The following is a 24,704-nucleotide window of genomic DNA, read 5'->3' on the forward strand; positions in this document are numbered from 1 at the left end:
AGGAAGAGTGTGACTTATTTTTACTTTTTTTTTTTTTTTTTGGAGTTATTTTGAGACCTAGTTTAATTAGTTGATTTTGTAGCAAAAAAAAAAAAAAAAGCAAACCAAGCAATCACAAGATCTTCTGTTAATTGGATGCACTGACACCAATTTTCTATATCCAAACATGCTTTTTTGTGAGGTCAGTACTCCAAGGTTCTTCAGCCTTTCAGATGTATGTGATTTCCATGTAAGAGACTTGGCCTGGCAAGAACTCTGGGGTTTCAGGCCCTTTCCTTCAGCTGACTTTATGGGTTAAGTCCCATAATCTCCTGGGATGTAAAAACCCAGGTGCAACAGAGCAGTAATGTGCTCTTTAATTCTCCCTAGAGATGTCACTTAAAATAAATTACAAGACATGTTAATCTTACAAAAATGAAACTTATTTCAAAACTGCATCATTATTACTTTTTTTATATCAAGTAACTGATCTGCTTACTTTCAAAACAATTATTTACATTCCAAGCCTTTCCATACAATAAACTTAATATGCAGGTACCTAGTGAAGCCAGGATCTATATACTCTTGTAGTCAAGGAAAAGCCAAAAGCTTTTATTATGCCTTTTTTAAGCAAACATACATATTGTGTGAAGTTACTGAGTTAACATGTGATGATGCATTTCCAGAAGGCATGAAATATTGACAGATCTCTAAGAAAAAAATGTTTCCCAGCAGGTGCTATGTTAACCACTAGGGGGAAAAAATGCCAAATGTTGGCATATTAGGTTAAAGAATCTGTTCTGTTCCTTTCTTAGCTGGTGCATTTGTCAGCCATCCATGCTCTCCGAAGAGGTCCACCAGGAGTTTTATGTAATGCTTGCCTGTCACATCTGGTGGGGCAATCCCAGTATAACAATTTGTCTACCTGTGTAGTTATCCCCAAGTAGCTTTTCTTCATTAACGCCATGCAAGAACCCATATGCTCTGAAAGAACTAGTTCACACATGGTGTTAATCAAAAAGTAATGGGGGATAACTCCATGTGTAAACATGGCACTAGAAATGGGATTCAGATGTTGGATCTCCCCCATTTGTAATAGCTTGGTCACTTATTTCATCCTGTGGTGCTGGTAGCGTGGTCTTTGTGAGGGGGGTCTCAGTCTTGAAAAGAGAATCCATTTTTATCTGGGTCTTTATGTTGAAAGATTTCTGGAAAGATTCTGATGTGAAGTAATAGATGAACGGGTCAAAGCAGCAGTTCATTGTTGCAATGCACAACGTGATTGGGTACATTGTCCTCGCAAACCTCTCCAAGGAGCAATTTGCTATTGCTTGGGACCGCACGAGGGCATACAAGAAGAGTATGGAATTGTAAGGCACAAAGCACACGACAAAAATGGCCACGTGCACAATGATCATTTTCAATACTCTCTCTTTGTTCGTCCCGATCTGAGACAAGGTGGCAGGTTTCCGGAGAGTCCTGAGAACTAAAGAAGAGCACGTAAGGTTGAGTAGCAAAGGAATTATGAATCCTACCACTTCAATAAATATAGTGATCTTAGACAAATAGGTTTTCCAGATACGTTTGGAAAAACCTTCAAAACAAGTTGTGCTGGAGTTGGAGATGTTGGTTGTGGAAAACAACGAAGCTGAAATCCCACCACTGAGGACCAATATCCAAACACCTGCACAGACTATGGCTGAGTTTCTTCTGGTCCTTATGGTACGAGACCGGAATGGGTAGACGATAGCGAGGAAACGGTCAACACTAATGCAAGTGAGAAACAGCATGCTACCGTAGATGTTGGTGAGAAACGCTGTACCAGAAATCTTGCACAGGCTATCTCCAAAAGGCCAGTGCCTGTTGAAATTGTAAAAGATCTTAAAAGGCAAAGTGAACACAAACAGCAGATCTGAAACTGCCAGGTTTGTCATGAAAATGGCAGTTTCGCTTCGCATTTTCATCCGGCAGCAGAAAACAAAGAGGGAGGCACAGTTGGTAATTAAACCAAGGATGAAGACCACACTGTACACAGCTCCATACAAGTTGTACTTGAAGGAATCATCTGTCAAACAGGTATGATTGTTGCTGTGGTTTCCCATGCCAAGTTTGTGATGTGCTTCCAAAGAACTTCAAAGTCTACTTCAGTGCCGTCCATAAAACAAGGCAGGGATCTCTTTTCTTCCTGAAGAAATGCATTCCAGGAAGGTTGCTTGACACCCTGCTACCATGTCTTCAGTGCAAGTCCTTTCATCCTAAAGAAGAAAGAAATAAAGCCGTCAGTTTTGCAACCTCCTATCATATAAATTGTCTGAGTGCACACACTCCTCCACATGAATGGGTGTGCAAACAAGACCAGTAATTAATTTACCAAGTACTCTTCATAAATTCCACCATAACTGGGATTTTTCGAAGTTGAACACAGCAGTTAAGACATGGCTTTTGCCTTGCTTCCCCCTTTGCTCTCTTGTCCTCCGATTGGAAGAAGAGTGGTAGCTAATTCCAGCTTTCCACTTGGAAAGGTTTTTCTTTAAAATTTGAGATGGAATTGGCCCAGTGTGCTCGGGCAGAAATTAAATCACAGACCCATGATATTGCCCAGTTGTGGAATTAGGTCTGAAATCTTCACCCAAGCTTGTGACAAGAGCTGAAGGAGCTGAAAGTTTTCATGTTTGTTTTGAAAAGTGCAGGAATTAAACTTATGAATTTACAACTTAATGAAAAAACAATAAAAGCAATAAAATCATTGACAGATTGCTATTTTGTCTTTTTTCTGCTTGGAAATAGGAACATCCTTATGTTTTTCAAAGTGAAAAATGTATTTCAGAAGTCCTTCTAAAATGCTTTCCAAATTTATGCTTGCCACTGAAAAATTTGTGTTTTTCACAGAAACTAAGCGTATCATTTCACTGTTTTCACAGAAACTACATGTATTGTTTACTGAAGGGATGGGTTTCAGATGTAAAATGATTTGCAAAATCAACTCTCTAAGTTGCACTGACAATTTTCTTATTTCCCCTCTTTGTCAAGTTTGAGAACTTGAAATTTGTAAAAATTCATGAACTACGCTCTTGTAAGACTTTGTCCAATTCAGTAAGCTTTAGAGAGGTATAGACTTAAAGTAAACAATGGTGTTTGTTTGAGATAAGTGCTTTATGAACAATAAGTGTTGTATGGACTGTCCTGGTGTTCTTGTATCACCCTGTGAGCAGAAGCGAAGGGAGAGTCTCACCGACTGGGTTTGTGAGCTGGAAATGGGCATGGCAGTGGGACATTTTGGAGCTGTGCAGCAACGTTGGGTAACTTGGGCAGAGAACTTTGCCTCTTTAAACAAAGCAAACCAAATACAAAGCGAAGTTTGTAAATTCTTTTGTAGTTTGTAATCTAAGGAACATCTTAGTAACTACAACTGCAGAGTAATTTCGAGATGAAACCGCTGTGAAGAGTAGGATCTGTTCCAGAAAGTGCTTCTCTGACTACATGGTTACAACAGCAAACACGTAATTGAATGTGTTTGTGTTAGAGACTGAAACAGCAACACGTAAACAAACAAACTGGGGCAGAAAGCATGGAATGGAGACAACTTGAGATGCAAACTGATCAGAATCAAATGTTTTCCTCCTGGGAAAAACTCACGCTGACAATTATTGTTACATTCTGGCAGCGAGTCTGCTGGTAAAATGTCAAGTGCTGAGGAAGACACAGCAGCCATGGCTTGGCTACGTGGAAAGTTCCCGTTCTGCTCACCTCTGGGAGAGCCCAGGCAGCAGCAGGCTCACTGTGCGTGCCCCTGAAGGCAGCGCTGTCACCCAGATGGTTCTCTGCCCATCGCAGATCGGCTGGGTTTGAAGCAGAACAGGAAGGGAGGATCCCCAGATCTCACTCGTCAGATGATTTTTCACTTTTTTGACATTCAAAAAGATGTCTTGATACTATTGCGTGTATCCTGTCAGGGAGGTTTCTTGCCCTCTGCAGGGATGGTATCGGGTCTGGGGCATCAAAGCAGTGCTTTGAGCTGGTTTGCTGTCCTGGGTGGATCTGCTGTGTGTGCATCAGCTACCACAGATGACTGACACAAGCTCTTAACCCAAATTAGCGAGCTCCTCCTTGTCTTTTGCACTGCATGTTTGTGATAACGATATCCTGCATTAGCAAATATTCAGATCAGAAATAGATGTGTCCTTATCTGATGACTGTTGATTGTGTGGCAATGGCAAATGAGATCAAAGCCCAGGTTCGGGCTGTCTCTCGAGCAGCTGTGGGCAGATGATTCGTTATGTGTCGTACAGGGCTGGGGGTGGACAGTGTGGGAAAGGGCTGTGTGGGGGAGCAAAACGTTCCTTAGGCCTCTTTGGGCTTTTTTGCTCATCTGTGTTTTTCCCATTACATTCATGGGAGGTAGATGGAAACCCCACTTCCCAATCTGTGCACGTAGCTCAGGGTTTCGGTTATTCCTCAAAGCAAGACCTGACACAGAAGGCTTAAGACTTTGAAATTCCTACCTTTACTACTGCCATAAGTGGGCTTTGCCAGCAGTCTGACCCAGGTGCTTGTTATGCAGGAGGAAAGGTGCTTGATTATTGGATCCTTCTCCTGTTCTGTATCAGCCAACTGCAGGGGCCAACATCAGTTTTTCTGCTGTATAAATCTGAGAACTGCCTCCCAGCAGTTGTCTAGCTAGGTTACAGTCTTGAAAATACAAACCTGTGCTGTTCACCTGTCTAACACAGAGGTGTTTAAACAGGGCGACAAGCTGCTTTCAAACTGAGGCATGTGCTTTAAATTCTGCAGCATCAGTCTGCAGATTTAGTTTGCTGGATGTAAGATTTGCTTTCCTTCTTTTCACTAAGGATTAAAGCAGCAGGATGCTCTTCATCTATATCGCATTCACCTCTGTTGCTTTGCTGGGGGTAAAAAGCCCAACAACCTAGCAATGCTTTTTTAAAACATTAGTTCTCTCTAATCTTGTGAGATACAGGCTTTATAGGACCTGAAGCCAAAAACTGAGAGATCAAAAGGTGGGAATATCATTTCTGGGGTGTTTTCAGGAGGTTTTGTCCTGAAATCTCTCTAGGTTATAGCAGGGCTTGTGTTTTGACAGACTCAGACCCTGACCTTGTAAATAAATATTTTCCTTGGGCCTAGCACGTGCTTTAAGCCTTGGCTCAACAAGAACTCCTTTCATGAAGGGGTTTTCACTTCCCTGTTACCCAGGAGGTACAACAACTGCACGATGTGCACTTTGCACCCACCACTGAGACTGTGTGTGATGGTTTTACTCCTGCAAACTATCTTGTCTTCAGTATCTTGGTGTTTATTTCTCTCCTTCATTCCACTGTAATTATGCAGAAGGCCCCAAAAAGCTTTTGTTATTGTTGGGGCTTTGGTTTGTTGTTTTTTTTTTTCTTGTTTGTTTGTTTTGAAGACTTTTGTTTAGATCATTCTGCATAAAGCTGTAGGACTTGGATTCTTCCAGACAGTTGTAAGCGCTACAGGGTAAGGTGAGATGTACTGTAACTGTTCAAATATAGATTTTATAGACAGAAACATCTATTTTCTAGCTGCAAAAGTGAATGTTTTTGATAATCCTATGGCACTGCTAGTGGGCAATCATAAAACCAAAACGATCATTTGTAAAGGCTCACAGATACTCATTTGAAAACCACACACTGTGAAATCAAAGAAACCAAAGCACCAATGGAGACGCAGCAACGCAGCCTCTCCCTGAGCCCAAACTGCTTTGCTACTCCTGCAATATCTGTAACAACGGGATTTCAGCTCACCAAGTGTCTCTCTTCAGTAAGAGCTGAATTTTTCATGGGACACCAAGTCTGGGTTTGGCTGTTAAACTGACTGCTTTGAGCTCTCCATCTTCCCAAGCACCTCTTGCAGCCTGAAGGTAACCTGTGCATGTTTCCTCCCAGCAGGGTGGGAGCAGGAAGGGTTCGGTGATGGGAAGCGAAGCAGCTGCCTGGAAACAAAGCACCGCTGACTATCCGAAGGGATGGAAAGTAGGAGTGCTTTAATCCCTTTCATTTACTAATCCGAAGTGATGTAGCTGAGAACAGTAGGAAAGAAGCAGACAGAGGGGTGACTTTGAAGTCCAGCGAAGGTTTCTGTAGCTTCAAAGGGCCATTCTTCCCTGTGTTTTATCGCAGAGAATGCCTAGGCTGTGCAGGGCAGGAGGGGATGGTTGCTGGCGATTAGCATAAAAGGCAGCAGAAAGGCTCTTTATTCATGACTTTGACACTTATTGTGGCAGGGCCTGCAATGCCAGCGGTACCTCGATTCCCCAGGATTTGCCACCAGCGTAAGGACATCTCTCACACCTGCTGGGAAGGTGATCCCACAAGTTACGCTTGGTTGTTTCAGCCCATCAGGTTTCACCAGCAGCTTTCCCAGTCTTGGGCAGAGGAAGAACGAACTGGAAAATTGTGGCAGCCCCTCCTGTCCTCCTGCCACCGCCCCGGTGGCTCTGGCTGTCTGGGAGCCTTCATGACCCCCTTCCCCTGCCTGGGAGCCAGGATGCGAGTTGTGGCAGGGCCCCGGTTTCATTCCTCTCAAAGATGGAGCTGGGAAGTGGAAACCTGAGCCTATCGGACCCAAACCTAATGGTGCCTCTTTTTTTTTTTTGTTGTTAATTGGTCAGCACTGCCAGTTGTCTCCTAACTGTCCTTTGAGACCCACAAAGCATTTCCTGCTCATGGTGACTTCTCTGTGCTGTATCTGTTTTGTATTGAGCTAATTAAAATGTTTCCTTCTGAAGAGAATAGTGAACTGACTTACCCCATATTCAGACACTGATCCTCAGGGCATGACTCTCTTTTTGTTTTCACTGAGAATGTCTCTCTCCATTTACATCACCCCCTTAACCCTTGCAGTGCTTTGGCCTCAACATCCACAGCTGCTTTCAGAAGGCCTGGCCCGCAGCCCAGAAGCTGTGGAAATCACCCCAAACTTCCCAGCGAAGTCTGCGTTATCTTATTCCTGTAAGGGGGACACTTTTGCTTGCAGAGGACCCATCAGTCTGGTGATGGAGGACTGTAGGAATGCTGCTCTTCTCACTCTCGAGTTTCTTTCTGAATAGAGATCACTTTATAATAGTATTGCTAGATTCAATAGAGAACATGGTAACAAGATTTAGATGCAAACTAAAAAAAAAAAAATGATTGAGGAAAAGCATCATTGCACTGTTTGGCCCAATTCTTGAAGATTTACAGGTTGTTTTCGCTCAGGAGTAGAAACTGGTGATGGAGGTAGCTGTGCCTTTGATGTAGCCCTGTTTATTTACAAAGCAAGTTTAAGAAGAAAAAAATAAGAGAGTCCTGTTTCCCTGAACCGCTTGGGAATCCAACAACAGAACTCGGTTTATTTGCTTACGCTTCCAAAACTCTTTCCAGCCAGCGTTCTGCCCAAAAAGCTTCCTTTCTTTGCCTTCTCTGACACAATTTCCAGTGGTTCCTTGGTGATTGCTTGGCTTTTGGGCTTCTTGTTGCCTTTACCCTGCTCCTCGCGAGGCGCCTGCAGCCGCATGAAGCCCTCCTTTCACCTGAGCATCGCTCCCACAGCCGTGGTTCCTTTTCAGTCCCTTCGCTGAAGCAGGAGAGCTGAACTTTCACCTCTGTTTATCCAAAAATTATAGGCTTTTTTTTTTCTTTGCATATATTAGCATCAACAAGCTTCCATCCAGCTGCCAGCACCACAGCACAGATGCCTATTTCAGCTTTTGCAAGCTAAACCTCAGTACAGGGGAGGACAGCTGGTTTCCTTGTGGGTCCACATCCGTGGAAATTAGCAGGACAGAAGACAACCTGTATTTCTCTCCAGCGCTCAGGACCTTGAAGGATCTGTGCCCTGCATTCATTTACTGTCTGGAGTAGATAAAACCGGGCTTTGTTCTCTCTAAATGCTTTATTCTGGGTGCAGAGGGGAAGGTCTGAGTGCTCCCTTCTGACAGGAGTGTGGACTGGGTGGATGATGTGGGCAGCTGTAGTCTCATCTGGCCTTGGGAGCACTGGAGATGTGCCGTCCCACACCGTACCACCCTCCCCACCCCTCTGGGGAAAGCAGCAGGGCCTTGAAAAATATTCACTGGTGTGTAATGGGAGCACGTGTGGGGAAGCACAGCGTGCAGCTATGCTATTTTTCTGTAAGAGCTACAGGGTAACGCATTGCAGCAGGGCGTTAAAAACAACATAAAATGACTCCACAATGCAAAAACACCAAATCTCAGCCAGTGAGGGCAGTTCCTGAAGTTGCTTAGAAATTTTTTTTAGGGGAGTGATACTTTGGCATGATATAAGGCCCCCTGCTTTCACTGGGGAATATAATTTCTCTTTCCCATGTAAAAGCAAATGCCTGCCAGGGAAGAAGATGCTGTTATCTGTGGGTTCAAGAATGAAAATAGGAATAATATTTGATAAAAGAAAAAGAGCTTAATTTGTGGCTATCTATTTTTGGCCTATATTAGGGACTTAAGATACTGTGACAGTGACATACAGAGAAAGCAACCTGCCATGTTGTTAGCACCCGCCTTTGTCTCAGGACTTAGGGACCAGTGAATGCCCCTCATTTTCATTTGCCAAGGTAAAGAGCCTGTGTTTTCTACAAAACCAAGCCAAACTGCTACAAATGGTTCAGAAAACTTTCCTTGCAGCTAGGGTCAGCTCAGGCTACTTTGGCTCTGATGCCATATGCATCTTTATCCCCTCTTATGGGACTGAGCTCAGAAGATGGTGCACTGTCTATTTTGGGGAATAAAGAGCTCCTCTTTTCAAGGAGAGAATTTGCCTTTTGTGAAAGGCAGTGAGCTTCCCTTCCCCGAGACTAAATCAGGTCCTTATTTATGGAGGAGGTGCAGCGTGTGAAGGAGCAGAGCTGCTGCACACACACTTGACCTGGGAAGACCTCCTGAGGAATGGATGCGAGCTCTGGGAGCCATCCTCACCCATCCAGCCCATGGATGGGGTGGCTTACCAGCCACCCAAATAGTCATTTGTGACTAGGGGCCATCAGACAGGGGCCAGCACATCATCCATGTACACAACAGTCAGATACCAGTAAATGGAAGCCCTGACACCACGGCTTTAGCTGGAGTTTGCTGCAGCCTGCCCAGATGCATCGCAAACATCGCCATAGGTAGATGTGGCCCTGGAGAGACCGAGCAGACTCCAGTTCATCGATTCAGCAAATCTTATGTGATTAATAAAATATCAATGGCAGTTTGAGGTTATCTTACATGTAGGCATTTACCATTCCTCCTGATGCGCCAGAAGACACAGCAGGGCCACTGCTGCCCGGGTGAGCAGGTCACGGGGCAGAGGAGCTCTGGCACCCCTTTATGGGGCACCTGGGCAGCACCCAGCAGGAGCTTGAGCTCTGTCTGCTGCAAGCAGCCGTGTCCCAAGTGCTAAAGCAGTGCCACAGGAACAAAGTCCTCGGCTGGGACTTCCCAAATGGCTTTGCCATGAACCGTGCTCCTCAAGGAGCAACCTCCTCTCGCTCCGTTCCCGTGCCGAGCACAGAAGTTACCTACCTTCCTATCCTGCTCCCTGTCCCCAGGATCTGGCTGAAGGTTTGGGTAAAATTGCCTTAATTCCTCCTCTTGTGCTCCAGCCGTGAGGTGACAGGCTGGAGGAGGGCAACCATCTTACAGCTGGGGGTGCGTCCTCTCTCCGGTGCGGGCTGCAGAGCTCGGGCGCAGCTAATGTTACCGCTGCTGTCGCTCAGAAAACTGGAAGGTGCAGTTTTTCACATTTTCTGTCTCATTGCAATACTCTGCAATGAAAGCGAGCGGGTAATCACGTTCAGGCATTGGTTCCGTTTGTCTCTCTGCGTACAAGCTCGGCTCCTCACTCCAGATTTTTATCAACTGACCTAGCCCCAGCCAAGCAGGAGTCTCATTTTTAGTCTCAGAGGATTAAAGTGAAATGCACGCTCAGCTTCCCCCACCCTTCCTCCCTCCCATGTTTTTCAGGACCTTCTTTCAAAATGAATAGGCTTTGAACCCCTGAAGTTGCAAGGTTAGTTTCCTGCCTGCTTTATTTTGGCTTTCAGAATGCTAGTAAGGGAAAGAAGATGAAAAACTGCTACGAGGGGGCGATATCCTTATCACCGACCTGTGAACTTTGCACTTCCCATCATCTTGGTTTTACTATTCTGTTCATATAGGGGAGCAGCGCTAAATCACACAGTTGTCTCCTCTCAAAGAAAGGTTAAGGACAATCATTTAAAAAAAAAAAAAATCTTTTCTTGCAAAATTTCTGCAGTGATTTTATACTGTGTTAAGTCTTATTTCTTCCAAATGGCTGCATCTTCAAATTGTTTTCAGTATGTTGTTCATCGTTCATTTTGCTTCTGACAGCGTTAGTTTTATCTGCTTAGCGCTCTATAGGATTTTTTTTTTTTTCCAGTGGAATTTTACTACTGAGATTAAAAGGAGTGCATTCTGGCCATAAATGGAAGTCAAAAAGATAAGCAAAATGCTACACTTCTGCAGTACAAAAATGCAACGTTTCCTAATTTTAATATAGCCTATAGAAAGCAGATCTCACAGTACGTGAAGCAGAAGGCATGTATCACTGTAAAATCATTAAGTTTAAGCCGCATTTATTTATATAGAACCCTTTCTTAAGCTCCTATTAAAGTGTTTTTACAATACTGACTTCAAGTACAAAAAAAAAAGCCCTCAGCCAGGCATATTTTTCACAAATCTGCAACAAACAACAGGGATGGAAAAGTCCTTAACGTGTCATCTGCAGCAACACAATGAGAATTATGATGTGAATTATGACGATTTCCACAGCAACAGTTGGGACAAGCAGCTTCTCCAGTAACTACTTTCCAAAAAGTTGGAGAGATCATCTTTTTTCCCTTTAAACAGAAACATTCACCTCCTCCATCCAAATCACAGCACAGCTCAAGTAAGAGGAATGAGATCTGCCTGTGCAGAAAAAACACAGCTAATCTCCATTGAAATGCACAACTCGAGCCCAGCCGCCTAGATTTATACCCCAGCTTTGTCTGAGCTGGCAGCTTTTAGGAAACGCTAAAATCTTTTTTTTTTTCAGGGTTGACATGAAATCTTGGAGGTTTTTCTGCTGCATTAGCGAAGAAGCAGGCACTTACCGGGGCAGAGCGGCCGGGGCTGAGATCACGCCCGTGGCACCGAGCCGCTCGGCGGATTTCGGACCGATTCCCCCCTGACAGCCCCCATTTATCCTTCTCTTGTGCACGGAGCCAACGCCGAGCTAGTCCCACACGGAAGATCTGCAGGCTCTCGCTCCTAAAAGTTTGCCGTTCATCTTTAAAGCGCAAAGCTCCCGGCAGCTCGCTTCGTTCCTTTGTTCGGGGAGGGAACAAAACTGCTGAAGGCTGCAGCCATCGTGTCTTGGGAAACGGGACGCAAGAATGGGCCCAATGTCTGTGCAGGGGCTGTGGGCAGGGGGAACCCTTGGGGGTCTCTGTAGGAAACGCTTTCCATTGGGCAGGGATGTATTATTGGAGCCAGAGCCCGCCCCGCGCCTGGCTCTGTGCTGGGTCCCTCTGGCTGGGATTTCTCCCCCGTTGAGCATCGCTCGGCTCTGGGCGAGGGTGAGCAGCTCAGGGGCAGCTGGCAATGGGGAGCACCGAGGCTGGGGTGACAGCACCCGGACACAGCCCGCAGGAGTGCCCACGCCGGGCAAAAACTCTAAAAAGCTCGGCTTTTCCTTTGCGTGGCTGTTGTTTTTTGTCCTTCCCATTGAAAAATTAAAAGTGAGGAGGGGGTGGGAGACAGGGGGGCGTTGGGTAGCGCCAGGGAGCTGCAAAGCAAAGCCTTCTGTACAAACAGAAGAGCTTTCCAAATCTGTTTAGAAAGATTTTTTGTTTGCTTGCTTTTTGTTTGGGGAAAATTCTCAAAGGGGTTGCCTAGAGCTGCCTGGACTCTTTCTCCCCAGCAGTTTGCTCTGAAAGCCTGAAAGTTCCTGCTGGAAAACCTGTAAGCTCTCAGAAAATGTAGGGGCACAGCTCTAAACACTGCCTTCTGACTCCTGCCTGTGCAGCCTGCCCTGAGAGCTGCTGCTGCCTCTGGGTGAATCTGCCCTCCAGCAGAGCCCGTAGCTGCAAGCTGTGTTTTTATCTCTTACCTTTCATATCAGCCCTCCGGCTAGGACAGAGGATCTTCAGGCAGCAGGGAGGAGAAATGCAGCAGCCGGCTTATTTGTCTCAGCCTGTTTACGCCGTGCAGCAGCCAGTGCCCTTTTATTTCTCTTTCAGCCCTCTGCAGTTCCATAGGTTTGAAATCCTGAGTGTGCTTTCAAAGCCCAGCCTCCCACCTAATGTGTCTCGCTCGCATTGTGCTCGTCTGTCCTTTTCCTCCGCTCCTCTTGGCTGTTCCCACAGGCAGCCAAGGCCAGTAAACAACTCATTGTGGAGCTGGAACTAATGTTATTCCTTGGGCTGGTGGCTGATGCAGCGGGCTCTGTCTCGCTTCTGCAGCACGCCCAGCTGCCACCGGCTTTTATCCAGTCGATTCAAATAACTTCCTGAATATCTCATGTAACAGCCCCGCTCCAGTCTGCAAAACCTCATCCTCTGAGGGCTCGCAGTTTACATCGACTGTAAAACGCAAGTGTGGATTTAAATTGAAAACGCTGAAGGTGCAGATGTTTCCTATTCCTGCTGGCCAAAGGGCCATTTTTTCCCTTTTTCAGCTGGCACGTAAAGATGAGAGACAATCTGGGTAAATTGTAAAGGGATGGCCATCGCCACACATCACTGGTGCACAAGTGCAGGGGTGAAAATAGGGGCTGGGGAGGGCTTAAAATGCAAAACCCACCGGTATGAGCAGTTGGTTCACGTGCTGTGGCTGGGCACGGAGCCAGCAGGATGCCCGTGGGCTGCCCGCTGGCAGCAGGTAAAGCCTTCGCAGTCAGGAATTACCAACTTTCCTCCATCCTTCCCAAAATGTGTGGCCAGCAGTCAGCTTTTCTGGCTTGTGGGCATGCTCATGCTTTCATGGCAAGGCTGATTGCTCGGGTGTAATGCTGCAGCTTTTCAGCCCCTGGCACCATTCTCATGCAAGCGCAAATACCCTCAGTGGGGACAGATTAAACAACGAGTTTGCATTTCAAATCCCTCTGTTTGGGGAAAGAAGCGTGGTTTGGATGGTTTGGGGCTGGGTGTGCTGCAAGCAGTGATGCAGAGTAGGGTGAGCACACTGATACCTTTGTGGATGGATGTCTCGTGGCTGAGCCTTCAGAGGTACCAGTCCCTGGGCAAACCCATTAGGGAGGCTTGCTGTAGTTCTGCTGGAAGAGGGCCAAATTACTCCTCGAAGAATAAATACAGGATAATTTTTTATTTATTTATTTTTTAAAAAACCTTCCGTGCTTCATTCAGTATTTGGCCAGAACGTAGCAATTATGCCAACTTTGATGCTTTTGGATTTGAACCAAGCAGCTGTACCTGTCTGGCATGTTTGCTTTCTCTCTAGATAAATTGGTTCAATTAAACACTCCTAACAAAAGTCTTCAGCTGTTGTGAACTTCAAGGGCTCTCAGGAACTCCTCCTTATAATGTTACCGCTAACTAAACAGGAGATTGGGGATGGTATTTTTGTCCTTCATGGAATTCGTCATTCTAATCCACTGCAGTGGTTACAACCTGCTCTCCATCCAGGGTTACCACTGAATTCAAAGCATCTCTAGTGAACAGGGTGTTCAGTCACCTTGCCTTTTCTTTTTTTTCCTTAAAAAGGAGCATCTTTTTCTGCTAGCTATAACCAAAACTAGATGGTACGTAGTAGAACATCAAGGATGACCCATGATGCTACCCTTCAGCCCCCAGAGTTCATTTAAAATACATATATATTTTTTCCCCTATGGAACATAAAAATTTTTTTGTATTAAAGAGAAAGAAAAGGTCCCCAGAGCGATATCTTCCTGGTCCCATCCACGGGACGTTTCGCAAAGCAATGCACAACATGCTTTTGCCCTCTTGCCACACCACTTTAAATAGGCCAAATGCTGTGCTATCAATGTGCTCTGTATATTTTTTTAAACGAATAAAGTACAAACATTTCCAGCAAAGTACCCTTAACATAGGTTTGTTTGCCAAACATGAAAAACGGAGGTGGCTGCCTCTCTTCTGGGTTACAGTTACAGGCGAGTGTTTTCTTTAAAATGGAAAAACAATGAGTAGACTTCGTGGCTCTTCATCTCCCCTCTCTGCACCACTCAGCTGCTGTCCCCACCCTGATCTCATGGTGTTCATCTTAGATTTGGGATAGGGTGAGACGTAGCAAGCTCTCCTTGTTAAAACATTGGCAGTACATCAATAATCTCTCGTTATTTTGGAAAACAAGGCAAACTGGACTGTTGTCTCATTGGAAACCATGGCTGCTGAGAAGGCATAACATGTTTAAGCACAAGTTTTACCCCTTGTTTGTAGTACTCTGATTTTCTGCTTGTTTTACTGATGTTTTTCTTCTCTTGTGTTTCTGGTTGCCTGTTGTGTTCATGGTCTGGGGGCTGTTGGACTGGCATAGGAAATTCCTATCGATACGAGCCAGGCAGGAATACCTGAACTTAGGAAAAAATGTACCCAGAACAGCAGCATACTGCATTTCTGGACGATTAATGGTTAACTCTTATGCTGTCAAACAATTTCAGTCAATCGATGCTTTATTGTGCCCAGACTCCTACTTCAGGGCACTTACAAGCTCTCAGAGGAGCCAAAGAGCAGAAACTAAATCAAAATTGCATTTTAAAGGCCACTGGAATATATATGATACAGACATTAGCTTTTCCCCTTCCTCCTCTGCTCATTGGCAAGACTTATTTCCTCTCTTTGCTTTCTTACAGCTGCAGACTTAATTTGTCATTTGGTAGCTAAATATTGCAGGGTTTTAGTTCATCTGGGTCCGGCAGCACATCCCAGATGATGGGAGGCACTGGGGAGCCCTCCCTGCTGGAGAAAAGCCTGTGCCCAACCTGCTGTTAAGCTGCAGTGGTTAAAATGGAGCATCCATGGGTGGCTTCCCAGCATCAGAGCAGCACAGGGACCCAGCTTAGTGAAACAGGTAACCGCATGTTGCCATAATATCTGCCCTTGGAGCTTTCAGAGTGATGTATTGAAAAACGTTGCCCATGTGCATTGCGTCCTTATGATGTCCTGTATCATTTCCTCAGCCTGCGAGGCTCACAGCTTCCTAAGGTCTCAGGCTTTTCAAGCAGCAGCCTTAGGACAGCAGCTCCTGTGGAATGAGGTTAATGCTGGGGTGACCCCAAAGGAAACATTTGGATGATTGAAAAAAAAAAAGGTTCAACTCCGTTTGAACAGAGAATTTCATTCAGATGTTCTCCAGGAAAATTAAGGAAAAAATTAGTAACACTGATATTTTCCTGGGAAAAAAAAAATAATAATAAAAAAATGTCACTTTACAGAAACCACAATCTCTGCTGGAAAAGATTTTGAAGGAAAATTCCTGAGCAGATGTAGCAGAACCCATCAGGAGCTCACTAACGCTGCAGTGTTCACTAACACTTAATGGTTTGTCAGTGTTTCCACTTGAAATACTTTTTGAAGAGTTTTATAAAAAGGCTATAAAAATTGTTTTGGAATCAAATGAAAATGTGAAGCCTCATCCTGTCTATTTGTTTTTAAATGTGCATATAGAAGGGCATTTAAAAATCATTTTAAATGCTGCAGATAGGTGACAAAAAAAAAAAAAAAAAAAAAAAAAAAAGCAAGTGTGCACTTGAATCAGTATCCGTGCAACTTTAAGAAGCCTTCATTTGTAAACCCTGTTTTGTTAACTTGCCTGCACTCAGAGCTCCATTACTTCCCTCTCCAGCAGGGCTTTTTGCTAATAAGGACAGCGTATTTCTTTTCCAGCTGTTTATTGAAGTCAAAGCCCTTTGGGGCAGGGGGCAGGTGCTGCTGGTGCCAGCGCAGCGACTGAACGCCCAGCAAGCCCCCAGCGCTGCCAGAGCTGGCAGGCTCCTGGTGAACCCGGCCTCCTCACACCCAGCTTTACTCCATCCACTGAAGTGCTGGATTAACTGATTAATCCGTGATTTATTTCCCTCGGTTTTAGACCCATCAAATAGCAGCTATTTTCCTTCATGAGTCCTGAGGGCCTGCCTTTATTAAGTGCAATTAACTTGAAGGGAAGGCATTAGAATATGAGCTGCTGAAATGTGTTTCACTGAGCAAAAAGTAAAACAGAAATCCATACTGTTTGCTTGGTCAAACAGAAACCTCCTGCGGCACCAAGTCCCTGAACCTGAATATCCCTCCAAACCAGGCTTTTTTCCCTAAACCTCTGCTTTTCGTTGCCTTGCAGCATCATCAATAAGCCAGGAGTGTCAGTCTTTTGGACGGTGTCCTCACCATGCCTCGAGGCACGCCTCTCTTTGCTTTCCATGTTTCACAGTAACTTAACCAGGCTCTTCCAAGTGTGTCTCGGTAGCTTCAGAGTCTTTAATTTTCCTTGTCAACAGGTTCTTTCTGCAGCCTCCCTACTCGTTAGTCATTTTTCCCCATAACACGAAGCAATTTCCAGTTGTGCATGACCAAATCTAGACCATGATGTCTCACTTCAGAAACTGCATCCAGGAGGGGTTTAGCACACAAAAGATGCTCCAGGCAAGAACAAAATGCCTGATTGTTCCCTCCTCCAGAACTAGTAAAGAAACTGTCCTGATTTGGGGTGGGATCTGGGTTCACCAACTCTCTTTACCCAGTTCAAAGGGACCGGCTTTCAGTTTTGCATGCTTCAGGATCCCGGCGTTAATAAACAGGAGGTAATGTATACCCTTGTTTTGACAAGAGGCACCGGCGATGCCGAAATCTTATCCCCTGGAAAAGGAGCAGGTGGTTTCCAGCAAAGCTGCTCGGCTGCCGGCGCGAGCCCCTGCCAGCACCCGCTGGGAGCAGCCGTTTTTTGGGGCTGTGCCACAGCGGGGACACTGCAGAGCATCCAGCTGAGCCAGCAGGGGACAGCGGGGGATATCGGGGGATATTTGGGTTCAGCAACACGAGCCCAAAGGACACGAGAAGCTGGTGAAGCGCTGGGTTCTGATGGCAAAAAGTCAGGGTTGGAAAGGAGGCTGGAGCACCTCGAACAATTGAAGGCACAACTGGGCAGGAGCTCGCAATTCTGCTGTGCATGAATAGAAGGAAGAAGCAGCTGAATCTCAGGAAACGTTTCCTAACAATGCGGACTGTTAGGCTTCAGCGGAGGCTCCCGAGGGAAGCGGGAAAAGCCCGTGTGGGCTGAATAATGGAAAACCAGACAAAACCGTAGCACACACACACTGGAAAGAAACCCTTCAGCTCGGTGACATACAATTCACAATACCGAGTGAGCGTGACGCTGCTATTACTAATAGCATCCTCAAGATGCATTTTCTGACACAGATTTGGAAGAGTTGTTACAGACGGGGAAGCCGTGAGCTTTGGGGGGGGCTTCTCTCCCTGCAAGGCAGGGGGTGAGGAAGGGAGAGGGGCTGGGGATGTGCTGCCCACCCCAGCCCGCAGCGCCTCTGCACCATGCCAGCAATGCAAGGCAGTCATCCCAGCTGCCCTCGTCCTCTAGAAGCTTGTTTTCTGCATTTTCTTTAAGGAGTCTCTATTAATCCCGGTCCTGCTCCCTCTAGAGGGCAGCTGCTTCCCTTAAAATGGCCTGGGAGAGTGATCTCCCCACAGGTGTTTTCTGGGTTTTGCTTTCCGTGCAATGAGTTTTGGGTGCTCGCAGGATTTTGGCTGTTCCTAGGAAGGCAGGATGAAGCCCCGTGATTCACAGCCCCGTGGGCTGAGGAAACATCACCCCCTCTGTGGCTGCATCACCCCCGGGGGACGGAAACGGAGCTCAATCAGTGAGCTCCATCACCAGCCAGGGCGGCTCTCACAGCATCACCGCATGCAACAGCACGGCTGGTATCAGAGGATTTGTTAGTGCGACAAAAAATAGGCTAGAAAGGACTAGAAATTAAATACTTCCAATTCTCAGGGGTAGCCCAGCCACTGCAATAGCTAGGAGTGGGTATAGCTGGTGCCTTTCCAGATGACCCTGGAGTGCCTCGTAGCACAGAAGGTGCCTGCTCTGGGCATGGCACAGCCCCCGACCACCTCCTGGCCTCGCAGCGAGGCGTGCTGGTGTGCAGGGCTGCACCCAGACCCAGCCCTTCGTCCCCAAGTGCTGTTAGTAAAGCGCCTTAACGGGGCTAATCTCGCCAAGCCGTGCGCTTTTCTGTTGCACAAACTTCGAGCTGGGCAGCGCTATGCAAACCGAAGCAGCATTATCCACGTTGCACCACCACTTAACTCCTGCTCTCTACCAGCCCGTTGTTGGGAGCGCTTTGGCATCACGTCAATCTGATTGCAATTAAGCTTTTTACAAAGCATCGTTCAAGGCTGGCTGCGCGGGTTTTAATTGTTTGTGCTCTGAAAGGTTCTCCACAACGGATGCTCAGGGTAATATGCTCCCAGCCACATCGGTAATGCCCTTGTTTGATAGATTTGATATATTTTTTTTGGATTTTTCTATTTTGGTGCCAGCTTGTTTGTTTTTCTGATTGAAACGTGGTTTCTGAGGAGATAAAATTATGGATTTAATGCCCTAGGGTAGTTCATTTTTTCCTACCAGCAAAAGAGGTTCTCACTTTTTTTTTTTTAATTATTTTTTTTTTCCCAGAGACTCCAAAAAGGTGCCGGTATTCCTAAGGAAAGTAGGATGTTACGTGTAAAAGAACAGTATTTTGTCTAATTTTGTGAACCGCTATTTGCATCTGTGCTAAAGCAATGTGAAAGTAACATTGGGTTTGCCACTACAAGCCCTGTCCAATTCCCTTCTCCATTAATTTAAAAGCATCTTGCAGTAGTGCACTGCAAGTTGGAACCCGAAGGTTCCCCCGATGGGAGGAAAGGTCCCTCCTGCAGCTCCTGGCAGACACTTGGCACCCAGTGGGAGTCCAGCCTGGAATTACAAGTTAATTCCCAGGCTTTAAATTCACAGCCCCAGATCCATGCCCACGCTGGGGCTGAGGAAACGTGGCAGGGGAAGGTGAGCTGCGTGGCTCCGGGAGGGGGATTCAGCCGGGTTTCCATGGGGTCACCTGGAGAGCTGTTAACGGGCCGAGCACTGCAACACCTCTCACACCTCTCAGTGTCACTGCTGTGGTTTTACAGCAAACACGGGTGCTGTCAGCAGCAGCAGATGGCCTCTGCTCGCTTCCTCGGAGTGCCCAAGGTGCAAGGCCACAGGGAAGCTCAGCGTGCGACACCTGGGCCCTGCTCAAATGCTGCCAACAGGTCGTGGTGCGATGAGGACAGATGTCCCCCTGCCGTGCTCAGAGGTTCGGGTACAGCGGTACCCTGGTGTGCCTGTCATGATGCATATTTGTTTCTGGTAGCAAGGCTGCCACGGGGCACCGGGGGAGGATTTGTTCCAACCATGAGGACTTTTTGTGAGACGTTTGCAGCTCTCGGCTGCTCCACAGAGTGGCTGAGATCCAGTCCTTTTAGAGGATAAGGGCATTGCTGTGGTGCCGTCAGGGTGAAAAAGAGCATAAAGACCAAAAAAAAATATGGAAAATACACTGAAAAAAAGCTGCTTGTCTTAAAACGTCTGTGCTCCTGAAAGGAGGAGGGGCGTGGAGAAGCAGTCGGCCCCGCCACGGGAAAGGTCACCCTGTCTAGGAGCCCCCTAGATAAGAATGGAAATCCTTTTGTAACATTTTCCATACCAGAGGGGAAGAAACATTTCCAAAAGCATTGTTTTTTTTCCAGAGGAAAGCAACAGCAGCGGGGCAGTGACTTTTTTCTTTAACCTTTTCTCTGGTGACTGGCTGACACCAGTGATGTCCTTCCAGGCTGAGCCTGCAAACCATCCGACACCGCTGTCCCTTCTCTGCCCCCGTGGGCTCTCCTGCTGCTCTCTTCGGGTGCAAGCAGTCCCTGTTGCAACTCGTCTGATCTGGGAGAGGTTTGGGCTTTCCTGCTCTCCTCCTTCCCTGGCCTGAGCCTGCCTGCCCAGGGTGCAGCGTCCTCACCTCGTGTCTTTGCTTCCCAGCACCACAGTCATCTCGCGGGCTCTTCCGTCTGCTTTCAGGGCACTGAGTCTTTTTTTTTTTTTGCTGAAGGCACCTAAATGTTAGTTAATTTGTGTGCCGCAGGCTTGGCTCGATGGGCACAGCGTGGGAGCCAGGCTCTGAGGAGCATTACCCACGGCAGCCTCACTCCTAACTCGTGGGCTTCCTAATTTAGCATCACTAAATGAGCAGGGAAGGACAGACGTATTTCCTGTGACTAGGAGCAGGATTTACTGCCGGATTCCTCTCTTCCCTCTTTTTCTGTTGCTCTTGTCAAGTGGGAGAGGACGTGCTCCACGGAAGGATTTTACTGAACGTTTGACACGAAGCCTCTCCCCTCAGCGTGACAGGCTGGAGCGAACCCCTGAAGTTTTAAATAGACAGACTAAAGGCCTTTCCTGCTGATTACTGAGAAGCTTCTTGTTTCTCGTGATGTAATTTCATGAATTTGTTATCACAGACTCCTCAGAGGCAAAGCAGCTATGATATGGGTGAAGATGGGATGCTTTTTGTGTAAAACAGCTAAAGAAAACTACAAAATTGATTAATTTTCTAGATTTCTTTGCATATTGCAGAAAGTTACAGAGGGCATGGGCCCTAATTTCCCTTCCACACTTCACGTCACTGACCTGAAGCCCCAGTTCTCTTCCTGTCCAGAGCTGAGTGTGCAGGTGGACCAGGAGCAGTGCTGGGGCTTCGCTCATGGTCCCGGTCCCACCTGAGTGCTGGTCGCTGAGCACTGCCATCGCCTGCAGGATTATCCCGGCCATTCCCTGCCACTGCTGCCTTTGTCAGAGCTGAGGATTTGATCAGCGAAAAGAAAGCCAGGAAGATGCTCACTGAACCCAGCGAGCGAGTGATACAGTTCACAGCCCGCAGGCCTGCTTTTTGGAGCTGTTCTGTGCGTCTTGGAAACGGTTTCTATTAACCTCGTGCAACCAAAAAGCTTCCAAATGACCCAGCTTCCCAACTCCTTCGCTGCTGGGCCTGAATCCGCGCTGCTTTCCCCAGGGAGGGCTGGGGAGGTCGGGGAGCAGCGGGCTGTGATACCCGCTCTGACTGCAGCGCACATTCAGAGCCCGACGGCGTGCCGAGGCCGCGGCGATGCGCCTACCCGCAGCGAGCACGGCGTGCGGCCGGATTGCCTCCCCCTTGGCAGAGGAACCTCCCTGCTCCTGCAAATTGCCCTTTTTGAACCCTGGCCTGCGAGGGCAGCTCTGTCTGTCCGGGGATTTGGCTGCTGACAGGCGAGCTGCAGCTGTGCATGCCTGCCAGCAGCACGGTGCCGTCGCCTCGGCGTGCTTTCCATGGCAAAGGCAGGGCCCCAGGCAGGACCCCCCAGCCCCGCAGCTAGGCAGCTCTTCTGCAGGAGTTGTGGATGCAGTTTCCTCGCAGGACTGGAAAACAATGAGTTTTCAATCAAGCCACCATCTCCCAGCTCTGTGCCTGGGGGGAACGTGGCTCCAGCTGCACTGCGCTGCGATTCAGGACAGGAAGCAGAAGCCAGCACGCCCAAAGGGAAGCACCGGAGGAATTCGGGGAGACAAAAAGCAATTAAATACCCTGGCACTTGGCCAGGACCTCGGGGTTGTCACCCCATGTCCTACAGCACACTGACAGCCACACGTGGCTCCTCGTGTCCCCGCTGGTGTGGGCGGCACGGGTGGGCACGGCAGCGGCTCGGGGCGGTCGTGCTTTGGGAGCTCTCCCTGGGGAGTGGCACAGCTGGGCTCTGCTGGGCCTTGTGATACGTGTAGGTGTCCTCACGAAAATTTTGAGCAACTTTTCCGATCATTGCTAGCAAATATTATGTTTATCCTACTACCAACACATCTTTAAATAGCGCAGGTTACGTTACAAGCTCCCTGCTTAAAGGGTTTACCGCCATCACTTTCACTGAGCGCAGCTCTTCCAAAGCAGTTTGAAAAGGAGCAGAGCCTCTCTAAGCACAACTTTGATCCTACTAACATTTTTTTGGAGCAAAAACAGTTGCCAGAGGCTCTCCCCTCTCCGTCAAGTCTTTGTTACACCTCTTCTGTGAACATTTTTCCTCCCCTTTTGTTTTCCTTAGCCTTCCCAAACCACCTTTCCTACCGTCTCCAAAATCCTGCTGAATCGCTTCCAAATTGCTCATCACCCCCCTTTCCCAACGCAGCCTTTTGGTACAAGCTGCCCCCAACTGCCAAGCACATGGTCCTCTGGCTCACCTCGGAGTGAATGACTTCTTTCTAGGATCCCTTGAGAAGTATGATTTCACCTCTTTGGCTGGGGTGCCCTGCTCCAGTACTGGTGGGACATCTGTTTGCAATGTGAGCAATATAAAACCATAGCCTTTTTTCTTTTCTTTTCTTTTCTTTTTTTTTCTCTTCACGTTAATTCTTCACACACAAACTTGGCCTCTGCTAATTCATAACGATGACGGATGCACCTTGAATCCCAGGAGCACTTTGCACGTACCGCTGGCTCTGCCGTGTGCCCGTGCTCGGAGAGCTGTGGCCAAGGCAGAGCAGCAGCTGCTGGCCCTGCTGGTGTGAGCTCAGCCTGGGGTTAAACAGGCTGCCTGTGTTTCACAATCTCATTCTTTTTAACGTGCTTTCATTTTTATTTTATTTTTTTTTTATCGTGCTATCTTTTAATGAGGACAGTGTTGCCAAATGACAGTTCAATCTTAACTTTCAGCAGCACTAAAAAAATACCATTCACGAAATAGATGAACCAGAAACGAACCAAAATCGAGGCCTTTTTGGGTCTTTTGCTGCAGTGGCAGCAGCAGCTCTACAACTATTTTCAGTAATGGTCCTTTATTTGGAGAAGGAGGGAGGCAGAATAATCAAGATTCTCCTTCTGCTGGAAGGAGTCAACGTACCCGGTGCATGGGCTCAACTTCGCCACCGCTGTGGTTGGTTTGGGTTGTATAAGGGTGAAGTGAGAGCAAGCTGACTTTAAGAGCCTGAGTTTTTTCATCCTCTGAGCCCTTTGCAGGCAACAGAGCTTTCAGTTTCTTAAATGTTTGCTGCAGGCTGTGGAGAGGGGAGGTAGGCAGGCAGCCTCACGGCTGTGGCTCACCTTCCTAAGGAGAGGAGGGGAAAGGAGCCACCGAAATGGCCCCTGACTCCTTTGGGGAGAATATTGCACACACAGAGTTCTGGAAATCACCATAATTTCTCATCACTTGAGAAGTTTGTGATCATATTCCCTGTTCTTCACCCCCACGCAGCCATGTATCAGACTTTCTCCATCCCTGCGAGGGGCTGTAACCTGCCTCTGGCTTCTCCTCCGAGCTGCTGCTCAGTTTTGCTCTCCTCTCCGGACCCCTTCTTGGTTTAGTTTTGCTGCGAGCACAAGCTATGACCATTCCTGTGTCCTTGCAGCGCCGGAGTTAAACTTTCCCCTTCTTTTAGAAGAACACATGGTTTTGCTTAGCACTAGCTAAGGAATTACAAGCCGTATGTCTTGAATATGTATCTGCCAAGGTAAGTAATCTCTGCTGTGAACTCGAACAATCAAAGCTCGTGCTTATTTGTTTTCGTACGTATAGATTTGCCAGCTGCTGGTCTCTAACATTTATGGGTGTTTTCTTTTTTTCTACCCAAGCCCCCACTGCTGTGTTTGGCGAGGCGCTCTGTCATCCGACGTGGGGTGGGGACCTGGGGGCGGCACAGCCCTCCTGCAAACACACGGCTGGCTGGGCAGGAGCAGCCCAGCTGCCCTCATTTACCACTTCTACCAAACCTACAGTGCTGGGGCAAGGAGGTACAAGCCGTGTTTTGCACATCCAGCAGTCAACTCCCCAAAAACGGGCTGCTGGAATCCCCGGTGCCAGCTGGTCAAAAAGCCGAGGGGTCTTGGTGGAAGCAACTGGATAGTTTCAAGAAACTTTTCTGAAAGCATACATTGGCTTAAAGGAATTAAGGGAAAACCTGTCTCTGAAGGTGTCTGTCACATTGTGTGAGATTCCTGAGCATTTTTTGCAATTCACTTTGGTTTATGCATTAGTTACGTTCTGAGTGACAGCTCTGCAGAAAGAGCAAACCCTGGAGCCGTCGTGACTTATTTCAGGTGTTGTGATTCCTGTGCAGAGGTTTGGGTTCACGTGGCACACAGCGTGGGATAACTCTCAGACGCTTCCTTGCTGGCTGCGTGTTGCTCAGCTCTGTCAGCAGACTCCATGGCTGGATTTGTACCAGCATCCATGGGCTAGGCACACTGGGTAAGGACAACTGGAAAATATTTGCGCTGTTTATGAGACAAATCAACAGTTCTGCATGACTCTTACACTGAAAAAATGTTACGTGTTTTGAGCCATGACTTTCAGAATTGCAATATTAAAGTCTCTGCAGAAAAAGTATTAATTATGGTAGGAGCTCCTCAGTAAGGGATGGGGAAAGGTTTACTGTAAAAATTAATTGTTTTGCAGGACTGCCTTGCAGCATGGACATAGGCAGTGTTTTGGGACCATTTTTGTTGCTTTTACAAAGAAAAATAATTTCACACACGTTGTCATTCAGGATTTGCCTCTGATCTTGTGGCTCACACCCAGACAGGTGTGGAGGAGCAATAACGCCTCTGTTTCAGTTGTCTGCACAGTTTTTGCAACAGGTAGTGTGCTGCTTTCTTCATGAGCTGCCGCTCTACTTTAGTGCACTGGAT

At 47.1% G+C, this 24,704-nt stretch overlaps 1 protein-coding gene across 4 annotated transcripts; it reads right to left on the reverse strand.

Moving 5' to 3' along the window:
* Positions 1 to 570: 570 nt before the first annotated feature.
* Positions 571 to 12,927, reverse strand: LPAR4 (lysophosphatidic acid receptor 4). Of its 4 annotated transcripts, none has more exons than XM_068696915.1 (3): positions 12,105 to 12,927; positions 9,515 to 9,756; positions 571 to 2,234 (listed from the first exon to the last, which is right to left on the reverse strand). In XM_068696915.1, exon 3 carries the CDS (start codon positions 2,079 to 2,081, stop codon positions 1,035 to 1,037), a length of 1,047 nt encoding a protein of 348 aa, XP_068553016.1. In that variant the 5' UTR covers positions 2,082 to 2,234; positions 9,515 to 9,756; positions 12,105 to 12,927; the 3' UTR covers positions 571 to 1,034. The 4 variants fall into 4 exon arrangements, with proteins under 4 accessions (XP_068553016.1, XP_068553017.1, XP_068553018.1 ...); XM_068696916.1 differs by lacking the exon at positions 12,105 to 12,927 and adding an exon at positions 11,107 to 12,033; XM_068696917.1 differs by lacking the exon at positions 9,515 to 9,756.
* Positions 12,928 to 24,704: the final 11,777 nt, after the last annotated feature.

This window comes from Anas acuta, chromosome 13 (assembly GCF_963932015.1).
Source record: "Anas acuta chromosome 13, bAnaAcu1.1, whole genome shotgun sequence".
NCBI lineage: Eukaryota > Metazoa > Chordata > Aves > Anseriformes > Anatidae > Anas > Anas acuta.

Coding starts and splice junctions, on each gene's coding strand:
- LPAR4 (XM_068696917.1), bottom strand. CDS start 2,081: ATGGGAAACCACAGCAACAATCATACCTGTTTGACAGATGATTCCTTC.